The sequence below is a fragment of the Varanus komodoensis genome, unplaced genomic scaffold (assembly GCF_004798865.1).
Source record: "Varanus komodoensis strain SLA01 unplaced genomic scaffold, ASM479886v1 scaffold14_1, whole genome shotgun sequence".
NCBI lineage: Eukaryota > Metazoa > Chordata > Lepidosauria > Squamata > Varanidae > Varanus > Varanus komodoensis.
Window position 1 is genome coordinate 26714675 of NW_025335438.1, and position 27013 is coordinate 26741687.

Here is a 27013-nt window from a genome sequence, read left to right on the forward strand (position 1 = left end):
GTCTTGCAGCTGATTCTAGGCTAGGCACTCACAGTAATCTGTGTACTTTCTATAATTTAGAATTTTGACTAAGTGTACAATACTGCAAAGCACGCCACTATGTTAGTGTGAAAGCCACTTCTACTTTATTTTAAACTTATAAAGTTCAGCAGTTACATTGAGTTTATATTTCTGTAGTTGTTTTGGAACAACGCCAGGAAAAGTGAATCATTTGCCTTTCAAGATTAACTATTTAAAAGTATCCCATTTTTCTTAAGTTCTGTTATTGAGATTGCAAACTATTTTTATCCAAGTGGGGGAAAGCTTTCTGGGAGTATTCACTGAATCTAAAATCTTTATAAAGCTTTAGCAACAACTATTTGAGTGACAAAAATAGCTGAGATGAGTTTAATCTTCAGACTGGCAACGTTTAACTTATTTTAGTTGCACTATGGTCAGATAGAAGTTTTTGCCAGACTTCTCCTTCTGGGAACTGGTATTTCCTTGCAGAATCTTCTTTCATTTCAGTAGAATATCCAGCTGCCTGGAATAAATATTTTGCATATAAATATACTATACCATTTTAAATGGACACAAGTCTCCTATCTTTGGCTAGAAACAAATTCTATAGAGCAGTTCTTGCTCAGTATAGAAAACTAAATATATTTACAGCTCCATCCAATGTGGTTATTCAGCACTATAGAAGTGGAGGATTACAGTTGCCTTTATGCTCCTCTTGCCTTGCAAAAGGCTGAGAAAAGTGATTTCTGCTGCGTCTTAACAGAGCATGTGAGCAGAGGGGCTTCTGGTGGAGTTTTACTGCCTGCCTTCTGGAATCCCAGTAACCACCAGCTCTGCAGCCGGTGTGAACAAACTACCAGGGCTAATTGGGTGGAAGAAGGGCACTCTAAGGTCAGAACCCCACATCTGATTTTGGAAGGCGTTTCCAGGATTGGAGCTGGGCCTCCAACTTTTACATGTGGCTAAAGTCCTAGTGGCCATATGACTGAACCCTTAACTGTAATGTAGATGCTAAATATATGTATTTCTAGACTTATCTTCCTAAGACGGCCTAGAACATAAAAGCTGTATAATTCAATAACAGAACCATTGCAAGTTTCCTATTTAAATAAATATTGCAATTAATTTCTGAACATCTGAAATGCTGCCATCTTGTTTTCAGGAATGAATTTAAATAGCAAATGTTCAAATTAAAACAGCTATAGGAATAATTTTTCAGCACAGAGTCCATTAAAGCCCAAATGCTAGTGGAAATTGCTGCTACAATAGTTTCTAGAATGGTACAGTTTAGTAAAGCTTGCAGAAAGGAGCTTGCTGACCTGTGTGATTCAGAAAAGCATTTTTTTAGGGTTTCTAGGGAGCACCAATTCCTACTGTGCTCATGGTGGACCCTGTGCATGCAACAGAACCAGCAGAGGTGCAACCGCAATATTGGATAATGGTCACTGGCTGTACTGTTACATGTTGGGAGGGGAACACTGGATTAATCATGTAACTAAAGTATGATGAGCTGTATTACACTGGTTTAATATTCAAGGACAGAACACTCTAATAACTCAAAAGCCCTCTGTGGATTAATAGGCTAATCCTATGCAAGGTTCATTAGTCCAAAGTCCCACTGGATTCTTGTTGGCTTTAATGATACAGTTAGCCTTAAATGTCTTGATGGCTATTTTATCACTCTTTTGAAACATCTGTGTAAAACTGTAACAGTTTGACTTATAATTTAAACCCTATTAAATTAAGCCGCCCTGAGGCTTTGTTGCAATGGGGGCGGCATAGAAATGTTTTAAATAAGTAAATATTAAGTTTTGAATTGGTTGTCAAGGGTTGTTCCTAAATACATCAACAATACATTTTGGGTTCATTACTAAGTTATTCAGTATATTCAACTTAATGGAAAGAGAACCTTTATTTGTGTAAGTGCAAATCATAAATATTAGGAGTCCAAATATTTTGGTTACACAAACATCTATTTAAATGCTCCCGCAAAAGAAAGAGCCTGATCCAATGTGTGGAAGGTGCCATGAGTATTTTTGATGGAGATTGAGATAGATGTTTTAAAATTCAAGAACACAATTTCGCTATCCTCTGAGTAGGCCACATCTGGACCTCACTTTTAACCATTAAAAATTAAGTTATGAGAATGTTAAGAATTCCAACTTTTCCAGTGCAAAGAATACCTGGGGTGGCATATAGGACGCATTCATGATTACTACAGGATACTTGAAGTGTTCATGCAGATGATCTACATATTCACACATTCTGGAAGGAAAGGAAGGTAGAACTGATATACAACCTTGTACATATTAAGAATTGCCTACACACTCACCAGAAGTTTACTGTCTTACATTTGGTTTCATCATTACTGTGGAAAATAGATCCTTTGTCCATTCAAGAATGAAAAAGCAAAGTTTATATTTATGGAAAAGAAGCAGGGCTTTATTTTGAACCCCTGTGGTCATAAGATCATTACAGATATGCTATTATTTGATCAAAGCTATATCACTTCTAAGAGTTGAAAGAAAAGATTCTGAGAGTTATTTACAACAGAAGAGAATTAGATAAGGATTACCCACCTGTTCTCAAGGGTACCAGATACTGAAATGTAGTCAAATATTATCAAGTGCTGTACCAGCTCACAGAGCCCAACTCCTCCAGCATGAGGACATACTGGGACTGGAAGAAAAGTGATAAAGTTCATTGGCACCACTGACAAAAGCAAACTGGACAATCCCCTAGAGCAGGGGTCTCAAACTCACCTGGGGGCCGCTAGAAGTAGAGTCTGGGTGAGGCTGGGCCGCATCAAGTATTCCACCACCTTGGTGGTGATGGGCCGCTCATCCCGCGGCCGTCCCGGGCACCGCCGGTGCTTTGAAGTCTGCAGGGCCCCTCCCCCGTGCCCCACCCATCCCGGCAATTGGCCCGCGGGCCACGAGTTTGAGACCCCTGCCCTAAAGAATATGTGATTTCTTTCCAGTGCTTAATGCATGCCCTAGTCCAGGCTTCTCTAGCCTGAGGACCTCCAGATCTTTTGGACTTCAACTCCCAGCAGCCAGACGCAGTAAGGTCAATAGTCACAAATGGTGGTAAATGTAGTCCAAAAAGATGCTTTAACTTTTTAAAGATCTGGAAAAACCCAAATGTCTGAATTATTTACTTCAGCTACACAGAACTGTACAAAAAGAGGTGATCAAGCTGTGAATTGATGTGCCTGCTGTAAAAGTGACTACAAAAGAGAGCTTTATTGAATTTTTGAGACACTTACTTTGAAACTTCTTGGCCATCAGCAACACAGACAAGTTTTCATTGACACTTCCCAGCCTGCAACTATCCACCTGGACATAACTCAAGGCACGGGCCTGCAGAAGCTGCTTAAAAATCACTCTATTATGGCACTATAAACAAGTAAAATAAAAATTGTTTAGCCAATATGCTGTAAGGTTGGAAAAATCTTATAAAAATATCGAAGTCTAGTGTATAATATTTTATTCTAGAGACTACTCTAGAATTTTAAAACAATATTCTGAAGAAACATACATGTACACAGAGCACTTCGGGCATGCTGAAGTTCATATGCTTATAGTTTGTGCTTTCAAAACATATTCAGGAAATAAATACTTTTGAGCTGTCATAACTTCTCATATTTGTAAGTTATTTCCTTCCATGCACTTCCTTAACATTGTAACCTTACATATGCACTCAGACTCTGAAGTCCCACCCAATTCAGTTGGTTTACTTCATGGTAAGCAGGTTAGATTAGTCTGTTCCAAACTCATGTTCTCCAAAAGTTTTGTACTTCTATCAGCTTTTGCTTGCAAGGCCAAGTGAAGAAAGGCTGGGAGTTACAGTCTAAAATATTTGGAGGTCAGATCAAATAGATGGTTAGACATAGCCATACGTAGGGTTGATTAAAATTGAGTGGACAAGATAATGACTAATTTAAGTCCATTGTTTTCAAAGGGTCACCTTTATCCCTTTAAGTTTGACTAAGACTGCATCCAACCCAGTGAATATACAAATGTAGGCTCACAGTATAATCCTATACTTGAATATTCTCAAATAAGCCCTGTTGAATTCAGTGGGATTTATTCCAAGTAAGTGTTTTTGGATTGCAGTCTCATATTTTAGGATTGAGCCAATAAGTGTTTAATGTTTTTGCCTAATCAAATATTTCAGTTCACATACTTTTGACTACTGAAAAATATGGGGATCTTTTTGTAGTACATCAATGACACATTTTAAATTTTGTTAATAAAAACTGCTTTTTAAAATGCTAACACAAATATTGTTATGTTTAAATGTTTTATTGTACTATATTGTAACTTTTTGTAAGCCACTCAAAGAACTTGTTGAGGGTTGAGGATGCACATACTTAAAGTAATATTTTAATTTAGTATACTGGAAATTTTCCTGATTCAGTCTTTTTTCAGAAACCCATATATCAGCAAATACAGGGAACCTACTAAAGGCCATATTATGAGCAGGTTTGCCTGCAACAATAAAACAGAAGGTTGCAGTCTGGCTTATAGACCACACTACCTGAAAGGTGCTCAACATATTACTGGGTTTCTCAGAGGTAGGGTGCACTATACCATTCCCAAGTATCCCATGGGACACTGATTTTCTCTTGTATTCCCTTTGCTTGTTGGGGAATGGGAAGGCTTGAACAGGGATGGCTGAAAGCCCTCATGGGCAGATCTTGCAGACTATGATGAGGGCTGTCAGCACTGAGGCAGTTTGCTCAAGCCTTCTCTACAAGGACTGGTAGCTGGGCTGTCTGGCACCACACAGCCTTAGCAGCTGTGCTCTTCTTCCTCCCTCTCCCCAGTCTGGCTTTTCAGCCATAAAAATGAAAGTATGATACTGATAAATAGACTTACTTGTTCTCCTGTTGCAACACCAATCCCTAATGGTGACAATGCCTAAACACAAAAACAGCTTATGTGCCATATCCTTCAGTTCTTTTCAAATACATACAAGAGAAAGCCAAAAAGACTGAGGAGAGCTGAAGGACACTACAGATTTGCTAGCATATTTCATGTGTTCCCCTTAGTCAAACATGAAAAAATACCTAAGAGGGTGGGCTGTGTACAACCACAAGTAATACACTTGGAACATAACTCAGTGCATTTATGACCGCTAGTCCCACTGAAATCAGTGTGGCTTAAGCATATCTAATGGCTGGAGTTTTAGCAATGGTGTACAGGGAAGACTACTGATACTCTAATACAAGTTGATCACATGTCTCTGGCTAGTATTACATTTCTCATATAACTAGAACTTTAATCCAAACACATTAAAAAGTGCATGAATCATATGTATTTTAGAACCACTGCTAGTTAGCTTATACATGCAAGTATATATATTTCAGTCTTTTATTACATCCTTTATAAATATGTTACTCATTAAGTTTAATGGAATACATGTGTGGCATGTGTGTGACGGGATCTGATAGCCGGTCTATTTTAATTACTTTTTACAACTGTTTCATTTTGAGTTTCAAATGTCCTAATGAAAATTTCCAGTCAATAAATCACCATTGCTATCTGTCAACTGACTGACATTGAAAACAACTCTTCTGACCTTAGCAATTTTTGCATGTCCAAGAATATCATCAGGAGAAGTTGGTTCTTCAATCCATAGTGGTTTGAATGCAGCTAGTTTAGTCACCCAGTCTATGGCTTCATCCACTTCCCATCTTTGATTCGCATCCAGCATCTAACAATACAAATGAATACAGTGCTGATGAAACCCACATTATGATTTTATTGAATTCATTGTTACAATTGTTATGTTTATTTGAGACAGATGGAAAACAATGGAAATCTAAACCAAGCTTTCCTTATGACCCAGGTTAGTTTAACTGCTGAGATGCTCAGGAATCCAAATGGTATACTATGTCCTGGCTAACATTCTTTAAAATCCATTAAATTAACAAAAAATAACAATTTTTTAAAACAGTTTTAAGAAACCAAGCCTTAGTTAGACATGGCCAGCAAAGGATTTAAATTCAGTGAAATATCCTAGTAAGCATACTGAAGGTAAGACTTGGTTAGGGAAACATGACAGCCTACACTGGATTGATTAACCCTTGGGGTGACATGGTGGAACATGCACATACCAGCTGGTAACATGGATGGTGGGGGTTATTTGAGCACTGAAAACCCCTTGGTCTATCCAAAATCTGTACTTATTTTCTTATGTCCGTGCGAATTAATAAAGCGTACAACATTTCAATACCTTTGTGAGATGTAGAAACACAGAAAGCTGCCTTGAGTCAGACTAGGGCTTCATATTATTGACACTGACTGGTAAACAGCTCTTTAGGGTTTCAGGCAAGGTTTTTCCACCCTGTCTGGAGATGTAAGGGATTAATCCAGAGACCTTGTGTATGTAATGCAAACCCTTTACCACTGAACTACGGCCAAATCTCAAACAACGAATGAAGATTATAATTCTATTTTGCTGTTCGTGTTGTAAGAAAATGTATGCTTTGAAAACAAAACTAATATATTAAAATTATAGTTTTAATATAGGTAGTTACAATTTAGGTAAATGCACAAGTCAAATTCATCAAAGCTTCTGTTGGGCACAAAAAACAAAGAACTCTCAGATCTGTTAGTGCATAGTACCATATGCCAGATGATAACAGAGTGATTATTTCCAACCACATACAAGTAAGGATGTCAATCATTCATGTGACCCACAGTGACAGACAGCATAATTTTATAATAAATCATCTGTTTCATAAAATTTAAATATACATATATACCAGCATGTTTTCAGGGCCAATCATTTCTCTAACAAGCCTGCATCTCCGCATGTCATCCTGAAGATCTGCTCCAACTTTTACTTTGAACCTACAGACATATTTCCAATGAAACACAGCTTTTTCAAAGACTGATTGAATTGTGATATCAGTTTCTCTACTATGCTCAGATTTAAGAAAGGATGCTATATAAGCACTTGTTTGCACTCCCCTCTGGAAGCACCCTCTAAGAAACTACATATTCCAGAAGTAACTAATGCTGTTCCCAAGGAAAGGAGGGGAAAGGCTGGTGCCAGAACTAAACTAATGAATCAAGCTTGAACTTCCAAAACACCTAGGTCCGACTCATAATTAGCCTAACAGTTCCAAATTGGAGACATTTGTTGTCCAAATTTAAACGTCTGCAAATCTCAGATCAGAAGATCAGAAATGTGGGAAAACTTTTCAAGTGAAATCATGCCCAGTTGACTCAATGGAACCTGAGTGTGAAGTTGCTGTTCAAAGTTCTTGTTCATCAAGAGTGAACCATAATCTCCACAAAATTGCTTTCCAGATCAGGTCCTTTCTAGACTAAAGGGAGTGAGCTGTATAAAGGATAGATTCTGCAACCATCAACTGGAGGTGTATGCACATGCTTTCATACCCTCATCCATATGTAACATTGAATCAAAGGTAAAGAGTCCCCACCTGCTTGAGGTGGGAAGGACCATCATGCAGTTGATCTGTTGACTGGCAAATACCAAAGTTGACAGCAACTGCTGTTGGTGCTGTGTGCACGCGCACACACCCCCATATATGCACTATTTCTGCAACCCAGTGTAAGAAGCAAATTAATCATTTCCAAGAAAAGAAAGGAAAAGGCAAAACTTTATTTCCTCACACTTTCTTGAAACCTCATGACTTCCCTGTTGCATATTTTTATAAAACTGAAAAGAGAATGTTCTGTACCTGGTCCAACCATTATTCAGAGCTTCAGAACACAGCTGGCAAGAAAGTTAAATATGTTACACAGATGTAAAATAAGTGAAAGCTGCTGTTTGTATTAAAATCTTAAGATTTTAGCTTAGCTAACAGAATGTCTTGTCTTTTGTAGCTGTGTACCTCAAAGGTGAATGGCGTGTTTATACACACTGAAAAGGATATTGTTTCAGTGTTCATTGCCAGTAAGTTGCTCTTACTGCCAGTTCACAGAACCCCCAGTGTGATACAAGTATGTCTGCCTCATTGTGTACAGAAAATGAAACTGAATTTGCATATATCAATGCCTATGTGACTATGCTCCCTTTCAGGACCCCTGTCACACGAAGAGGGGCCAGTGGAGCGGTCTGCAGGAATTGAGGCTGTAGTGACAGTCATCAATCTGGATAACTTTAAAAGTGGGGGTTGCATACATTCATGAATAAGGCTATCAATGGCTATATGCTGCTATCTGGCAGGATGGCTACGCACACCAGCTGTTGGTGAGCTTAGCGGGGAGGCTGCTGTTGCACTCATGACCTGCTGGTTGGTTTCTTGTGACTGGCTGGCCATGGTGTGAACAGAGTGCTGAGCCACATGGACCCTCAGTCCAATTCAGTATGGTAGTTCTTATATAAACATTGAAGCACAGGAGCACTGGTTTACACTAATAGTGTTGTGCACAAAGGGAGAAGGTACAAAATTCTAATGTTTGCTTCCACATCTTACCCCACACACAACCCTTATGCATGCTTTAAAAAGCAGCAAATTCTAGTTATTAAAGCTAAACTAACTTGAGTTTTCTGTATCTAAAGTTAGACTAAATGAGTTAATTTTTGCTCACAGACTAAACAGGAAGAGTGTGGAAATGCCAAACCTGTTTTAGTTGATCATCTGGATAGCCTAGCCAGGCACATGATGTGGTATAAGCTGGGTAGCCACATTTTAACATTTGTTCTTCTACAACGATATAGAATGTTAAATGAAATTCTTCTGTGACAGAATGCCTGGGAATGCATGTCTGCTTTTCTCACAACAACTGCACTTTAGGGTACTAATTTAAAAAGAAATTGAATAATAATAGGAATAATAATTTATTATTTAATAATTAACTAATTCTAGGAAAAATGGAAACCCAAGAGAAACTCCAGGAGGCAAACTAATAATCCAATTAAACCAATTTATTCCTTACCTCTTTCTTTTTTCCCCAGAAGACCATTTTGAAGTATTGCTAGTGGAATGGAAAATGTAACATTAAGCCAAAAATCAACTTGATTTGTATCTTCATTTAGAAAAAGTGCTTAAGAAAAAATACAAAGAAAAATTCTAGTAAAAATAACTTTCTAAGTGTGCAATCCAATGGTCTTCTCATATTGTCTGCGGGGCCTAACATGATTTTTTGGTGTTCCAGTGCCAAGGTCCTGAAGCCTGAGTGTGTGTGTACATGCACATACTGCTGACATGGAAAGTATCAGCCTGGCTGCCTTGCCAAGACTGTATATGCGCCTTAGAGAAGGAAAAGGTATGTGTGGAAATGGGGAGGAGAGGATGGAGCCCTTTGCTTGCGCTGGTTCCTACTGGTGCCTCCCCCTCCCTTGTGCTACCATAAATGGTAGCCATAGATGGCAGCCTCCCTCTGGCCATCGGAAACAAATAAGCCTCCAAGTTTGGCAATAATCTAAGGCAGTTATGACCTAAGGGAATGGAACTGCACTTGCCCTATAAATAATTATGGAGTTCATACTCTGGAGTTATTATAGCCCTAAGATTGAGAGCATGAGCTGTGAAAAGCAGGTTGCTTACCTGTAACTGATGTTCTTCGAGTGGCCATCTGTGCATTCACACATATGGGTGCTGCACCTGCGCAGTGCCTAGGCCGGAAGATTAGAAAGCTAATGGTTTTTTTGGCGGGAAAAACTCCGCTCCCCTCCCCCTCAGTGGTATAAATAGAGCGGAGTGTCCGCCATTTTACTCAGTCTTGAAGACCGAACGTTCGCCCTCTAGAGGTTAAGTGTAAATTCAACAAGCATCATATATCCCAATGGTACCAATGAAAATTAAAATACTGTACCGAGAGAAAAAAACATCATATCCTAACGGTACCGATGTAAATCAGAGTACAATACTGAGAGGAAAAAAACCATCCACTCACCGACACCGAGTGGGGCCGGTAGGTGGGTTGTGTGAATGCACAGATGGCAACTCGAAGAACATCAGTTACAGGTAAGCAACCGGCTTTTCTTCGTCATGGCCTCTGCATCACACATATGGGTGATTAGCAAGCTTACTCAACTTGGAGAAGGGAGGTGTCATCAGCGAAGAACAGATGAAAGAACAGCTCTGCCGAAAGAGCAGTCCTGCCTGGCGCGTACATCAAGCCGATAGTGCTTGGCGAAAGTACATGGTCCAGCCCACATTGCAGCTTTACAGATATCCTGAAGTGGAACCCCTGAGGCAAAGGCGGACGATGTCGCTACTGCTCGCGTGGAGTGACCCCTTGGGGTAACAGGCAAGTCTATTTTTGATAGTTGGTAAGCCAAGACAATAGTCTGGATGATCCAATTAGATAGCCTTTGAGGTGTAACTGGTGATCCCTTGTCATGTTCGGAGTACTTAACAAAAAGTCTATTCGTCCGACGGAAGGATTCTGTACGAGATCTATAAAAATCCAAGCAGCGGCGAACATCAAGGGTGTGTAGAGCCCGTTCTATTGGATTCAACTGCGCTGGATAGAATGCCGGCAGAACAATGTCTTGACTCAAGTGGAATGGTGTAGCTACTTTAGGGAGAAATGAAGAATCCATACGAAGGATGACCTTTTCCTTATGGAAATTAAGATATGGTGGGTCTACGTGGAGAGCAGAAAGCTCACTTACTCTTCGAGCTGATGTTACTGCTACAAGGCTGTTTTCCAGGACACCAGGCGTAGGTCAACAGTTGCCAAAGGTTCGAATGGAGGTTTAGCAAGTGCTTGGAGTACTACAGAAAGGCTCCACGTTAGCGGGGTGAACAGAAGGATGTAAGTTCTGTAATCCCCAAATAAAACGTCGAACAAGAGGTTGAGAGAAAACTGATACGCCCTGAACAGCACCACGATAGTGTGATATGGCGGCTGCATAAACTTTAATGGATGATGGTTTCAGTCCCGAGTAATACAGTTCCAAGAGAAATTGCAAAATATTGTCAATTGAAGCCAGTCCAGGAGGAAAGGAATGGTGTTCTGCAAAAGACGAGAATCTTTTCCATTTAGCCGCATAAGAGCGATGAGTGGACCGTCTTAATGCAGATTTGAGAATTGCCTGAATTTCTTGGTCAATAGTCATTGGAAGCGAAGCGATTGTCGTTGAAACCAAAGTAGGAGCCGTTTGTATAGTCCAGTGAATGGAATCCGCTATAGATTGAGATGTCGTTGGTATGGATGCAGTGAAATGGCTCAAGTGATCCGCCATGCCGTCAGCTTCAAGGCAGTCAGATCTGGATGCCGGATCGTTCCGTTTTGCTGCGTTAACAGTTGAAGAATAGATGGGAGGCGAAGAAACGTTCCTCTGGATAGTCGCAGAAGAGTGGAGAACCACGGTCACCTCGGCCACCACGGAGTTATTTTTATTCCCGTGGCATTCTCTTGAGCTATTTTTGCCACCACTTTCGTTAGAAGTGGGATCAGAGGAAACGCATAAAAAGATATGTTGTCCCAAGGGATCATAAGAGCATCCCCCATCGATCCCGATCTGATGCCCGCTCTGGAGCAGTATAGGGCACACACTCTGTTGTCCTGGGTGGCAAACAAGTCCATGTCCAGATAGCCCCACAAATGGAAGAGTTTCTGGCATATTTGTCTGTCCATCTCCCATTTGTGCGTTGTTGACGTATGTCTGCTCAACATATCTGCTTCAGTGTTGTCGGTTCCTGCGAGGTGAATTGCTAGGAGCATTATGTCCCTCGGTATGCACCAATCCCAAATGGCCATCGATAGACATGCTAAGGCTGGTGATTTTGTGCCACCCTGCTTGTTGATATAGAAAACAGCAGGTATGTTGTCTGACGCAATCTGGACAACATGACGGCAAAGCACAGTCTTGAAAGCCTTGAGGGCGTTGAAGATTGCCTGAAGTTCGAGAACGTTGATGTGCTTCCTTGTTTCTTGTCGGTTCCAAGTCCTTTGGACCCAAAGTCCCGAACATGCTGCACCCCATCCAAGTAGCGATGCGTCCGTGTACAGGGTTGTAGTTGGATGAGGTGGTCGAAACGGGACGCCGATAAACAGATTGTTTGGAATGATCCACCAAGCCAGAGTACGGAGTATCACAGACGGAATCTGGATTAGTTTGTTGGGAGAATCTTGCTGCGGGCGAAATGAAGTGTTGAAAAACAGCTGTATGGGCCGCATACGTAGCCTGTCATATGGGGCAATGGCAACTGCAGCAGCCATGTGCCCCAGTAGTCTCTGAATGGATATAGCTGGAACCGTTCTGAGCATTCGGATTTGACGGATGTGGCCACATAAGGTATTTCAATGTTCCGGAGGGAGAAAGGCTGTTTCCCGTATGGAGTCGAGATGTGCCCCGATAAAGTCGATGACCTGTGTGGAAATAAGGGATGATTTCTCACAGTTAATGCATAGCCCAAGATCATCGAGCAGGGTGCAGGTCACATGTATAGCAGACAGAAGACCTTGTTTAGTTTGCAAAACAATCAGCCAGTCATCTAAATATGGATATATTTGCACTCCTTGTGTTCGTAAGTGTGCACATATTGGCGCCATACACTTTGTAAAAACTCGAGGTGCGGTGGCCAGGCCAAAGGGCAGAACATTGAACTCAAATATATTGAGCCCGACAGTAAAACGCAGGAAGTGTCTGTGCGAAGGATGGATAGAAATATGAAAATAGGCATCCTTCAAGTCCAGTGAGGCGAACCAATCCTCTCTCTTCAGTAACGGAAAGATATTTTGTAAAGTGGTCATCCGAAACTTTTTTGGTTTGATGTACTTAAAATTTCGTAAGTCCAGAATTGGATGAAGACCACCGTCCCTTTTCGGAACCATAAAATATCTGGAGTAGAATCCATGCAACCCCTCAGAGTGGGAGAGTTGTTGAATCGCACCCTTGAGAAGCAACTGAGAGACTTCGTTGCACAGCACCGATGAAGAAGGTGTAAAACGAGTCGGACGCGGTGGAGGGATGACATCGAATTCTATATCCGAACTGAATGATAGACAACACCCACCTATCAGATGTAATGGACTCCCAAATGGGGAGCCGGTCCCCAAAAGGGAGAGGGGAAAGTGGTGTTAGAAGAGAGAGGATGGTTCACCCAGGCCGTCAACGTTTCGTCGAAGGCCCTGGGAAAAATGTTGCTGCGGCTGCTGCCTCCGACGTTGCTGCCGCTGCTGGTAGTACTGCCGAGGATGGAATTGATTAGGAGGAACGAGGCCACTGCCACTTACGTTTCTGTTGAGGAAGATCCATATGGCGCGCGGTTGTATGCGATTCATGTATCGCTTTTAGCTTGTGGTCGGTCTTTTGGTGGAACAACCCGGTGCCGTCAAATGGCATTTCCTCTATTCTCCGTTTCATCTCGTTGGGGAAATTACAATTGCGGAGCCATGCATGTCGGCACAACGAGATGGCATTAATGAGAGCCCTCAAATTGGTGTCTAAATGGTGTCGTGCAGTAGACAACTGTTGCATTGCCACCTGCATCGCTTCTTTGATGAAGACCCTGGCGAGGCCGCCTTGGTGGTCTGGAAGGGAGGAAGCAACGTTATCCAGCTTTTGCATAATGAAATACTGGTAACGTGCCAGTGTTGCTTCGTAATTCAATATGCGTACGCCGAGCCCAGAGACTGCATAGACTCGGCGCGCGAGCATATTGATTTTCCTCCCTTGTCGCGAGGGGCCGTGTGCCCCCTGGACTCCCTGCCCTGGGAGGATTCAACCACGACAGAGTTCGGTCTCGGGTGGCGGAGCAAGAACGGGATGTCGTCCTCTTGAACTCTGTACATGGCCTCATACCGACGGGAGGTAGCCTGCAGTTGGGCCGGTTGATCCCAGGGTTGGACCATAGCCTGCCGAAGTGTAGTGATTAGCGGCAAGGCTATGATCGCGGACTGCTCTCCCCTCACGACATCATAGAACCGATCCGTGGATGGACTGGGCTGTTTTTTTTATTTTTCAATTTATATCCTGCCTTTTTCCTACAAAGGGCTCAAGGCAGCTTACGTCTCCTCCTCCATCGAGGCGGGACATGAGCTCCGTAAAGGAGACATGTGGCTCATTGGGTGAAGCAGGTCCTTGGGAGGTAATCGCTACATCAGGGGATGCAGAGTCGACCTCCGACTCGTTCGAGTCTGGACAATAGTGGTGACGGTCACTCGAGGACGATGTTTCAGGGGAGGTCGGGTGTCCCCTCTCCACACGTCTGGATGTGGACGGCAAGTCTCTCGGGACCGAGGGAGATCTACGATCCCAAGGGAAGTATGGATAGGAATGATAACCACCCCAGTCTGGGAAGGCACCATATCCATGCATCATCCAATCATCATCCCGTTGTTCCAACGAGTGGCTGCAACGCCTGGGTGGCGACGGTGATTCCGCAGGTGGCTCAGTCATGGGCATTGGTGTTGGAGATCGTTCCCTTGGTGGGGAGTCCCTAATCTCTCCATCAGAGATAGACTCCCAAAGCGGCTCCTCCATGTGTTGAGGCTGCACGCTCTCAGGCCGAATGATAGGCCTGGGGGATCCCGGCAGTGTTACCTGCATAGTAGATTGCAGGGCCGGTCCCGAGGGGGTCGGTATCGTGGCGGCAGACGGTACCGAGAAGCCCAACAAACCCGAGCCCCGGTGTTTGGGACGGTCGGGTTTCTTGGTCTTACGAGCGGGCTTATCCACCTTCTCCTTCCTTGGTTTTTTATGAGCGGAAGGCTTATCTGAGCCAGTGTGCTTGCGCTTCTCCCATTTCTTGGCTGGGAAGGAAGGCTGGGCCTCCATTGGAGTAGCGCTTTCAGCCGAAGGACACTGTGGAGGAGCGGTGGAAGCAGGACGCTTCGGAGGAGTGCTCACAGTTGAGGTAGAGCGCTGAGGAGGTGCGGCTGAAGAAGAACCAGGCCGTAAGAGCAGTTGATCGGACTGCATCAAGGCCTGGTCCCAGAGGAGTTTTTGGAGACGATTCTCCCTGTTCCTCGCTTGCTTGGAAAACGCCAAGCAGTGGCCGCACTTGTCAGTTCTATGCCCCCCGCCGAGGCAGAGGAGGCATAGATCATGTGGATCTGCAGGCAACATTTTGGATCTGCATTCAGTGCATTTGCGGAATGCTGCTCACTGCACCATCGTGTAAAAGGAAGAAAAGACAACAGTATAGAGGGTAAGATAATATTTTTGGTTGTTGTTGTTGTTGTTGTTGTTTTTGAAAACGAAGAGTAGAAGAAAAAGCAGGGAAGATATACAAACTTGGAATATAAGAAATAAGTTGAAGAAGGGATAAAGTGTAAAACGGACAGTAAGCACAAAGATCTTAGCGAGGGACGTTAACAGGCATGAGGCACAGCGAACGGTGGTCACAAAGACTGAGTAAAATGGCGGACACTCCACTCTATTTATACCACTGAGGGGGAGGGGAGCAGAGTTTTTCCCGCCAAAAAAACCGTTAGCTTTCTAATCTTCCGGCCTAGGCACTGCGCAGGCGCAGCACCCGTATGTGTGATGCACAGAGGCCACGACGAAGAACTTGACTTTCCAGTTTTAAACTTCAGCATGGTCATGATTTTACAGGGTGATCTAGGTAAGCCATTGATTTTTGAGTCTTAGTCTCCTTCCTGTTTGTAACATGCGGACAGTACTAGTGGACTCCTGCAGGGCTGCTATATTGAGCTAGTATAGTTAAAGCACATTAAACACCAAGGAAAAGGTACATAGAAACACTAATTATTATCAATAATTACATTTTCGGGCTTGCGTATTCAAGAGATTTGAAATTAAATAAGGCTCAATTTGATTAGACTAAATCGAATTAATGCAAGTTTTGTGGCTTAACAATGACTTACTATAAGGGTAAGAATGTCTGGGATATAGCTAAAGCCTATGCCAGGGAAGTGGTAATAACATACTCAGTGCAAATAAATAAAAAGAAAAAACAAGAGCGAGCAGCAATAGTAGAGGAGTTGATGAAACGGGAACAAGAGCTGCAGGAAGATCCATTAAAAAAAAAAGTCTTAAGGCTCAAATGAATATTTTTAAGCACAAATTAAATCTCTTGGACACAAATGAACTTACTAAACAAATGAAGTTGACCAAACAGAACTTTTTTGAAAATGCTAATAAACTGGGGAGATGGTTAGCATATAAAGTAAAGAAAGAAAAAGAGAAGAGATGGATTTCGAAACTGAAAGACGAAGAAGGACGACTACATGTACAAAGTGCATAAATTAAGAAAATAGCGGAAGACTTTTTCACAAAGTTATATCAGAAGGAAGAGATTTCAACTGAGAAAGTAAAAGAATACATTCGAAAGGGAGAATTACCAAAACTACTAGAAAAATTTCAAAAACGATTGAATCAAGAAGTAACAATTACGGAAGTAACAGAAGCAATTAAGCGACAAAAGAATGATAAAACCCCTGGCCTGGATGGACTGCCAGCTGAATTTTACAAATCCTTTGAAGCAATCTTTGCTACATTTTTAAAAGATATATGCAATGAAGCATTGTTAAAGGCTAAAATGCCAACTACTTGGACAGAGGCAAATATCACACTAATACCGAAAGAAGATATGGATGCAACACAGATTCAAAACTATAGACCTATATCATTACTAAATGTGGATTACAAAATTTTTGCCTCCATACTGGCTGAAAGACTAAAGAAGTTCCTAATAGACTTTATTCATCCAGAGCAAAATGGCATTTTGCCAAAAAGACAAATGAAGAATAACCTGAGAACTATCTTGGATATCTTAGAATGTTATGAGATACATACCGAAAAACCAATGGCTTTACTGTTTATGGATGCTCAAAAAGCCTTTGATAATGTTAATTGGCAATTTATGAAGCAACAGATAAGTCAAATGGAGTTTGGTGAAAAATTTATGAATGCGATATCAAGTATTTATCAAAGACAGTCCGCCAGGATTTTAATTAATGGAGAACTTACAAACCCTATAGAGATCCAAAAGGGCACAAGACAAGGATGTCCGTTGTCATCCCTCTTGTTTATTTTGATTTTAGAGGTATTGAATAGAAATGTCAGGGATGACGAGGACATTAAAGGTACTAGAATAAGGGACGAAAGTTATTGCACGCATTCGCAGATGATTTGGTCTTCATAACGGAGGAACCCTCTGTAACAATGCCTAAACTTTTACAATGGATTGAAGAAATATGGTGAGGTTACGGGAATGAAAATAATAGAGAAAAAATGAAATTGTTTAAAACTTTACGCAAGACCAAAAAAAAAAAAAAAAAAAGACTCCAGGAATAAGTAGATTTGCAGATTGTTAAAAAGGTTAAATATTTGGGAATTTATCTTACAGCCAAATGTACTACTTTGAAAGAAGATAATTACGATAAATTATTGAAGGATATTAAAGGTGATCTGGAAAAATGGGCCAATTTACAATTATCCTTGATAGGAAGAATAACACTTGTTAAAATGAATATATTACCTAAACTTTTGTTTTTGTTCCAAATGATTCCCGTAAAAATTGATAAAAAATTCTTTGATGATCTAAACTCTCAAATTTTGAGATTTATCTGGAGAAAAAAGAAGCCAAGGATTAAATTAAAAATGCTTCAGAAAGCTAAAAAGAATGGGGGTTTTGGTCTCCCTGATTGGATGTTGTATTATCAAGCGTCTGTTCTAACTTGGCTAAAAGAATGGATAACTTTGCGAAGTAAGAGAGTTTTGTATCTTGAAGGTCATGACTTGCAGATGGGTTGGCATGCTTATATGTGGTACAAGAAAGCTAAGTCACATGGGTCTTTTCTGAGTCATTTTATTAGAAGATCATTAATGTCGGTGTGGGAAAAATTAAAGTCAAAACCATATAATAAACTACCAAGATGGCTTTCACCTATGGAAGCTTTTGTATATCCAAATGCATTGAACTTTGATGGGATTATAAGATATGATGATATCTTGGATAAGGACGGTGGCCTGAAACTAGATCAAGAATTACAAGAAAAGGGACTTAATATCTCCTGGTGGCATAAGGTGCAGATGCAATCGAGATATGCTAAAGATTCTAAAGCATGGGGGTTTTACAAAGATTTAACAGCGTTTGATCAAGTGATGCTTAAAACAGATGAGAAAATGATTAAAAGATTATATGATTTTTTACTTGAAAGGAAAATGGAAGGGGAGCAGGTTAAGGAAACTATGATAACATGGGCACAAAACTTTGGATATAGCGTTGAATTAGAAAAGTGGCAAAAACTATGGGAGAGAAATATTAAGGTAACATTAGCAACTTCGTAAAAAGAAAAATTATATAAAATGTTCTATAGATGGTATTTGTCGCCAAGTCTATTAGCCAAGATGTTTCCAAATATGTCGAATGGATGTTGGAAATGTAAACATAAAGTGGGTACTTTTTATCATACGTGGTGGACTTGTGATAATGTAAAAAAGTATTGGATTAAAATAAATAAATGGCTGGAGGAAATACTACAAAAACCCTTAGCTTTTAAACCTGAAGTTTTCTTGTTCGGCATCATACCGGAAGATATTAACAGACAGGAAATGTATTTGATGTTACACTTAATCACAGTGGTGAGGATTGCATTTGCTCAATACTGGAAAAGTGAAGAACTACCCACTGATGAACTGATTTTAAGAAAGATTCTGGACTGCACAGAAATGGATAGATTGACTTTATCATTGAAGGAGAAAAAAGACACTGACTTCTATCAAACTTGGATTTTTTTCTATAATTGGCTGGAGAAATGGGACCTGGAGTAAATTTAGAGATGTTTTCAAGTTATTATAAACTGATTTGAACATGATTATAGAATGTTAAAAAAATATGTAGTAGGGGGTTGACCCAGTAAATCCGATGTATGTGAGAATTGATGTTTTTAGTATTAGTTTAAAACTTTAATTAAAAAAAATCTAAAAAAAACAAACCAATGACTTACTATAAGCTTCCTCTTCTGTCAGTGCATCAGTAATATATCTGAAATCAATGCATGATAACAACTGTTTTGGATCCTGGTCAAGACAAAAAGATGTTAAATTGTTGCATTTATATTGTTGCATTCATTGTATTTCACAGTTAATAAACTGTTACTTTACCAAGTCCAGAAACAACATATGACAAACTCTTTCAACCAGATAGAAAGGATGCTTTCTATAGAAGAAATACCACATTTTTAAGTGCTATGACAAGCCAGCATAGGCTTTATACTACAGCTAGCAGTTCCTGCAACTGCCATCCCCAAGCTAGTGCCCATCAGATGTCTTGGACTACAGCTTACATTAAGTGCAGCCAGCTTAGCTAGTGGTCCCTGGGGAAAGGAACCTGTTAAAACACACTATAAACTTGCCTCTGGTATTGCTTTGTTCATTGTCAATTGTTTAAAGCAGAAACAACTCTGTACCACAATCCAGAGAGCAAAGAGACTGAAAGTAAACTGTGTAGTCTAAAAGACTTAGAAAGCTTTCTAGATTCTTGCCATAAACTATGTAATCAATGAGAAATCTTAATTTGGAATTGTGACTCCATGCCATTATTTTTAGCACAGCAAGAACAAGAGCAAACAAATCAATAAAGTAGTTTTTCTTACCATGTCAACCAGCAACTTCCAAAGAGGCTTGAAAAAGAAAAAGAAGACACATTCTGAAACTTTTAAATAGAACAGCCTTTACAGTAAATTTTCAGGTTACAGTTACCTGCTTATAATGGCTTGATTTGCACATAATGACAACCTGTAAGATTTTGGGGCTGCATGAAAGTGAAGGAGCAGTGTTAGAAAATGCAGAAATGTTTGCTTTGATGTCCAAACCTGGAACCCTGAATTTTTGAGCGACTGGGAAAAAACCCAGAATTTTAACCAGCAGTGTGGTACAAATTGGGGGCAGGGGTGTGTGGCACAAGTTTTTGGTTGGTAGCTGTTTGTTTGGTGTGCCAAATGTCAGTGCAACTTGAGGAGAGACAAGCAGCAAGCTGATGCCTAGAAAATTTTGAAAAGCTTGTACACTGCTTGTTTACCCATCTCTAGTATTAATGCAAAAACAGACAATGGCTTCCTGGTTTATAATCCAAAACAAGGCAGCTCACACTTGCATCACCATAGTTCAGAATACCCATGAATTGCAAATCAGGTCATTATCTCTTATCTTCCCTCCACACATGTGAGCCAGTGACTGTTACAAACTGGCACTAAACTTGCCTTAAGCACAACACCTGCATTTTATAATGAGATGGTCCTTATTATTTCTCCAAGATGCAATAGGTTCTATGCGAGGAGATCCAGTCCGATGAACACAGAGGTTGGGGACTTTTTGCACTTACTCTGCTCCTAGCAGACAGATTAGGGCAGGCATATGTGGCTGGTTTCCCAGGGTTTTTAGGAGCACTCAGACTCATAGCTTTCACAATGTGTGTGCACTGGGTGGAGGCAGGATCCTTCCTCTTACTTGAACATAACTCCATTTCTATAACATTGAATTAGGATGTGAATGACATCTCGAAATGTTTCACCAGACATACTTTATGGCACTGGTAATCATCTAAAACAGGGGTCCTCAAACTTTTCACCAGGGGGCCAGTTGAAAGTTGCCGGTGCTGGATGTGGGCCGGAAAGGTGCTGCCAGTGGTGTGCACGGGCCGGTGCGGGGGTGGGGCGTGGGGAGGCAAGGCGTGGGCACGTGCTGCAAGGCAGGCGTGTGAGGCAGCAGTGAGTAAGGGGCGAGGTGGGCGGTGGCGGGCGCGTGTGTGGATGCAGGCGCACACGTGGCGGGCCCAAATGGGCATGGTGGGCCAGATCCGGCCCCCGGGCCGTAGTTTGAGGACCCATGATCTAAAAGGCCTATCTAGCTTTGGGATCAAAAGGTCTCACTGCTCCTACACAAAACTGCCATGCATTAGATCGCCCTTTTCTGTTTTTCTATTAAGGTATTTCTGATCTGTTCTCTTGCATCTTATCTCTTATCTCAGGGTGAGGTAACATAACAAAGACAATTCAGCATAATTCATAATTGCAGTAAAGAACAGTCTGATGGGATTGTGGAAGGGACCTTCTCTGAGGCCAGACCCTTCAATGTTACAGAAAAAGATAGATCAGGATCCACTGGCAGATTTCTGGGAGATTTCCAGTAGACCTGCAAGGATTTCAGAGATTCTCAGTCATCTAAATGCTTCCCTTTCTGTAAATTAGGCTGCTGAAAAGAAATAAAATGTGGGAGAAAAACAGGAATGGATGTTTGTTCTGGACTGCACAAGTGCCCAGAGGTAGCTCGTCCAGCCTCCTGAGCCTCTATAATGCATATAGAGGTCTGCTCAGTGGACTTGTGGTTCAGTGGCAAAGCACTTGCTTTATATACAGAAGATCACAGATTCCAGCTCTGACATTTCCAGATAGAGTCAGGAAGGAAACCTAAAGCCCAGAGAGCTGTTGCCAGACAGCATAAACAGCTCTGGGCTAGATGGACCAAATGGCCTTGCTCAGCACAAGGCTGCTTTCTACATTTCTAGGTTCTAGCAATAGTGAAAAATACCAACAACAAATAAACATCTGTCTAAATCTGTCCGTTCTGGCTGAATCTACTGTTATAAAAAGCTGATAAAGAGGAGAGTCTTGATTTTCAGAATTTTAGAATACTTCACTTTGAATTGTGAAGTGCTGGTGTATGCACTATTAACAGTTGCTTAATGACTACAATGATGATCTTCTGACAAATAAGAAATCCTATTAGGATATGAGGAATATAAATATAATTTAAGTCCAGCCACCTAATCTAAGCTAGTGTTTACATCTCCAGCCAGGTAAAGTGACATAGCTGGGAGACAAAAAAGAGCAGCATTTACTAAGTAACCAACAGCAACATGCTTCTCTTCTTATTCCAAAGCCATTACCTTCCCTTCCTGTTTGGCCCACAAGTCCCAGATGGCATTCAGAATAGCAGCTGAGGCCAAATGTACAGCTCCTTTCTCTGGACCAATCTACTGACAAAACAAACAATGCAATCCATACATTATGACAGCCATGCACAGATAAGTGAAACTTGGCTTTTCTCAAAGGCCTATAGGGAATTTACAGCATTTAGAATATTGAGCTAAGGCAGCCTCCTTTCTCGAAGGCTTTCAAGAAATGGTTGGACTCATCTGGTTGACATGTATTAGGTACAGGATATCCTGCTCTCTTGAACAGTAAGGCAGCTGTTTCCTTGCAACTCTATAAACCTATAATCTTTGGTTTCCAGACTTGCTGGGCATATCTATTCATATGGAGGCAGACAGCAACATTTAGGTAAATTGACTTCAATTCTATTCATAGATGTGGTAATTTACAACTAGCATTTGCTAGCATGCTTCCACACAAAAATATAAACATGCATACACATAAGAACTGAATTCTGGTCTCTAGGCATGATTATCTAAATAAATTACTGATTGTTTCCCTAGCTAAGGGATGGCAAACTTCTGTACTCCTCAAGTTGTCTACAAACTGCAAATCTATCACCACATTTTCAGACATTCAACTGATACATGAGGAACCAGAATTTTTTAACAAAATGTTCAGACTTTCTAAATTTAAAACATTCTGCTTAACAATTATATATGCATACAGGAAAAAAAACCCAAACTAACCGCACATTAAAAATGAATAAAAAGCCATTGTGTATAATCCTACAGATTAAAAATGCTTTTATTTCTAACAAATTTAAGGATAGTAAGGACATTATACATATCAGAGGAGCTCTTGTAAATATCGTAATGACAATTCTATTATTTTTATTAGCTGACAATATCAGTAGTCTTTGAAAATGCTTAGAAGAAAGGCAAATAAGAGTAGATATGATGGCAATGTAAATCATCCCATAAAACTAAGAGGTGGGAGATTCAGGACAGATAAAAGGAAGTACCCCTTCACACAGTATATAAACCATGGAATTTGCTACCAAAAGACCTAACTATAGCCACTGGCTTTAAAATGGAATTACACTTATCCTCTACAATGGTAGAGGCTACTAGTCGTGATAGCTATATATTGCCTATGCTGTCAAAGGAAATATACATCCCCCAATCCCCAGTTACTGGGGATCATGAGTAGAAGAATAATTGTATTCACGTCCTGCTTGAGAGCTTTCGCTTGTAGTAACTTGTTTGCCATTGTGAGGAAAGAAAATTGGACTAGACAGGCCTTTGCTCTGATTCAGCTCTTTTTCATTTCAATGTTTAAAATACAACATTGCCTTGCAAAGCACTATAACCTGATAGCTTCATTTTTCCTGTAGTTTGATATTTGGTTAATGATGGCATTCAGGGCATATGTATGTCTTTAAATTATATAAATAAAAAAGGCTTCTGATATCTGCAACATTATTAGAACTCAAACAGAATTAAGTCTAAAGTTTACATGCTGTCATTAGTTTTGTTTCAATTTCTTACCCATCGGAGTTGCCCATCACTGGTGAGCTGCCTGTAGAACCCTCGAAAATCACCAATGATTTCATCCAAGTCTTTATTGACCACATGAGCAGCAAGTACGTAGACTGCAGAGACAACTAAAAAAATATAACCAATGTTTTTGAGTTTATGAAATTGCACTCCCTGTATTGTTCAGAATTTGAGTGATCTCTGAAAAAAATTATTTGAAAGACAGACCACATAAATAGCTTGTCAGTGGGAAAAGAACATAGAACGTTTGGCCATGGATTGCCTGGATGATTGGTTGTTAACAATCTTAGATAAAACATGACTTTATTATGACTTATCAATATGACTTGCATTCCAGTTTTTAACTTGGGATGCAAGCATCCAGCACCTCTTCTAGTTTACAGTAGAACAAATGTTTTGGCCTGCAATTCCCATGAATGTTCATCACTGGCCATGCTGTTTAGGCTGATGGGAGTTGTGGGCCAAAACATCTGCAGGATAACATGTTGCCATTCCTTTTCAGGAAGAAACCAGGGCCTGTGCATTGACTGCAAGCTTCTGGTCTATTCTTGAAGTCAGAAGAAGCAGAGACTGCAAAGATGGAAATAACTAGTTCCAAAGGGGCTTGAAATGATTCATGATATTCCTGTGCCTATTGGGCACAATATAATTGTTCTGCAACGTAAATACAGCTAAGTTGTTTATGTTGGTGCTGCTATGCCATCATGTAACTGCAACTAAGTTTCACAGGATTGTGAAACATTGAGAAATTGTCTCCAGTTCCTTCATCTAATACAAAATGTAATCAAGGCCCAAACTACAATCAGCCATCCCCAGCATAAGGAATAAGGGCTGGACCATCAAGTTTTAATTGTGGCAGCAAAAATCCAAAGCAATTGTGTGTCACTGACCCATTTCTAGTAGAATCAGGATTAGATAGGGCTATTTAGAAGTTATTTGGATGATATGAAATTCCTCTTCTGTCAACTGAAGGAAATAGAAGCAGTAAAGTGGACAAAAAAAAGTACAAGGCATATAATCTGATTAGGGATGCCACAGCTGTTTGGAAAATATAATGGCTAGTAACACATTTGTGTAGAGGCAAGACACAGCAGAGGAGCAAAAAGGCCTTAATGGATTATTATTTTGTCACTATTACACCATGATTGGAAGATGCCACAGGTGGCAAAGAATTTATAGCAAACAGAACACAATGCTAGGGCATAGCTGCCCATATTCATTCTGCACTGGCTGCATGGGTCTTTGAAGTCCCAGCTGCAAGATCAAAGGACTTGGAATTGGGACTTTGAATAATCCTATGGCCTCCCAGATGATGTTGTAAGACCACAGGATTGCTCCCTAAAAATCTACATTATTATTAGAACAACCACCTTCCTGGGAAAGGAGCAGCTGATGAAAAAAACTTTGGCAGCATCCATGGTTAGTGGGAAGGCTGCAATGATAGACAAACCTTTAAGGCCCTGTGTAAGACAGCAAAGTAATAACATATTTGCAAATATTCTGGATACTAGGCTATACACTTTAATACACTTAAAGAATACTGAAACATTCTTAAATGGATCAACAAAAGAATTTAATGGGCTTTCCCCCTACCTCTCGCTTTGGTTTTGCAGTAGCCCAGTTCACATATGTGACTTATTAGTACAAAGATTAAGAAAGCTCTTGTAATCGCACCTTGCACAGTCACATGGTAGCAGTGGCGCCTCTTAATGCATCATTCCTCAACCAGGGCCCCCAGAGTTATTTTGCACTAAAACTCCAGCAGGAATCACTGAGCTTTGTCCATGCTGAGTGGGTCAGATGGGGCAATATGTTGGAAATGGCCAACATAAAAAGACTAGTTCCAGTGAGGAAAGAAGACACAATTTAAACCACTGGCAATTTAGGACTAGTTTAAAATTAGGGCAATATAACAACTTACCCACTTCTGTGCCTTTACCCAGTGTAAATGTTAAGCCATAGCCTCGGAGCCCATCAGGGGCATCTGTTTCTATTGTAACATAGGCTGCTGAATAATCTGGGTCAGGGTGCTAAACAGAAGAGCAGAAAAACCCAATGTTCACACAAGTGATACACACACACAAAATATACATATAACTGACCGTGGCAACCGCCCCTCCCCTTTTAAGATGTATCACTACCAAGTACCTGTACTAGAACCTGTACTAGAATCTATGAAGCTGATTGGTGGAAGATAGTGGACAGACAAAAAAGTACTTCTTTACACAGTGCATAAACTCTAGAATTACTGTTACAGGAAGTAGCAATGGCTACCAATTTAGATGGCTTTAAAAGGGGATTGGATAAATTCATGGGGTAGAAAGCTATCTACAGCTACTAGTCCTGTTGGTTGTGGGCCACCTCTATCAAAGTTGATATGCCTGCTGAGGAGTTGGGCAGACAGAACACCTGTACCCTCTTGCTTGAGGGAACTGTGGGCAAGTAACCCACTGCTGGACTGGATGGACCACTGGTTTGATCCAGTATGACCTCTTTTATGTTTTTATGTTTAGCGGTGCCTCTCTCAGCCTGAAGCCCAAATTCCTTTCCAACACATGCATAGGACTATGCTCCAGTGGAGGCAGGACCAAAGGCAAAAGAGTGAAGCCAAACCCACTAAAATACCTGTGTATTATAACTTAAAAGTTCTTACTGCCAATAATTAAGCCAAATAATGCACTTAATTTTCAAAATGTGACAGGTGGGCAAGAATAGGAAACTACACTGGCTGTAGGGTGAAAGGGAGAGGAGGTACCACTATGCCAGGAAACTGAGAACTAGATTTGACCCTCAATCTTGAGGTTTTATACCCCTGTTGTAACTTGACACTTCCAGAAATGAAGTGTGGTGGCAAAATTACAACAAATCAAACAACTAAGCAGCTAGTACAGGGACATACACCTTATGGCCCTCCAGGAGTTGACAGCAACTCGCATTAACTGTAGCTGGCACAGACAAATGTGGGGCGTGATATTGCAATTGGAGGCTTGTGAGGGCCTCACCTCAAGCACAGGCATCTTCCAGAACTTTCTTTTCTCCTTATGCCCTTATTAGCTTGGATAAGGTACTTAACGGCGCAAACCTAAACCTGTTTACACCGAAGGAGATCCCTTCAAGCTCAATAGGGTTACTCCTCGGTAATTCTGCACTGGCTTGCAGGCTTAGAAGGCGGGCCGAATGTCCCCTTTTAGGACCCCGTTATAGTCCCGTCATCACTGCGCGAATCCGATTTTATCAGCCTTGCTGGAAGCCAAAGCGGGGGACGCCTGCCGGGTGCTTGCTGCCACTGTTTTGTAACGCAAGCTGCGCGGCGGCGGCGCTTACCATCGCATCGGAGCCATGGCGGGACAGGGAAGTGGGGAAGCGGACGTCGCTCACGGCCAGGCCCGTGATCCTGCCTCGCCCCATGGCTACGCCCGTGGCTCAGGAAGGGTCAGAAGTAGCTACCACGGCGGCCCTTTGCTCAGCCTCGGCAAGCGACTCTAAAACGCCGAAATTGGCCCAGGACACGCTAGCGGGGCGGGGCGCTAATCCAACAGGCGGCCTGCCGCGGAGAGGGCGGGGGAGGCGGAGAGGAGCCGGGGGAGGAGGGCGAAAAGGGGACGGCTCGGCAACGCAGCAGGAGACGCGTGGCGGCTTTATCTAAGCGCGCGTCGCGCTCGCCTTGCCGGG

At 41.4% G+C, this 27013-nt stretch overlaps 1 protein-coding gene across 1 annotated transcript; it reads right to left on the bottom strand.

Annotated features, from left to right (window-relative positions):
* Positions 1-102: 102 nt before the first annotated feature.
* On the bottom strand, positions 103-26842 carry ENOSF1 (enolase superfamily member 1). Its single transcript, XM_044424010.1, has 16 exons — positions 26666-26842; positions 25263-25371; positions 23333-23448; positions 21797-21883; positions 19506-19532; positions 18858-18930; positions 8922-8960; positions 8607-8689; positions 7721-7755; positions 6776-6863; positions 5587-5721; positions 4884-4925; positions 3269-3398; positions 2580-2679; positions 2184-2265; positions 103-523 (listed from the first exon to the last, which is right to left on the bottom strand). The coding sequence occupies exons 1-16, from the start codon at positions 26747-26749 to the stop codon at positions 410-412; spliced, it is 1344 nt and encodes a 447-aa protein (XP_044279945.1). The 5' UTR covers positions 26750-26842; the 3' UTR covers positions 103-409.
* Between the last annotated feature and the right edge of the window lie 171 nt (positions 26843-27013).

What these genes read in the sequence shown, in the direction of transcription:
- ENOSF1 (XM_044424010.1), bottom strand. Translation starts at nt 26,749, where the DNA reads ATGGGGCGAGGCAGGATCACGGGCCTGGCCGTGAGCGACGTCCGCTTC. An exon ending in GGAAGTTGCTGGTTGACATG is followed by an intron (nt 18,931 to 19,505) that starts GTAAGAAAAACT and finishes TGTCTTGACCAG; the next exon opens with GATCCAAAACAGTTGTTATC. An exon ending in GACATGCAAAAATTGCTAAG is followed by an intron (nt 4,926 to 5,586) that starts GTCAGAAGAGTT and finishes TTTTGTGTTTAG; the next exon opens with GCATTGTCACCATTAGGGAT.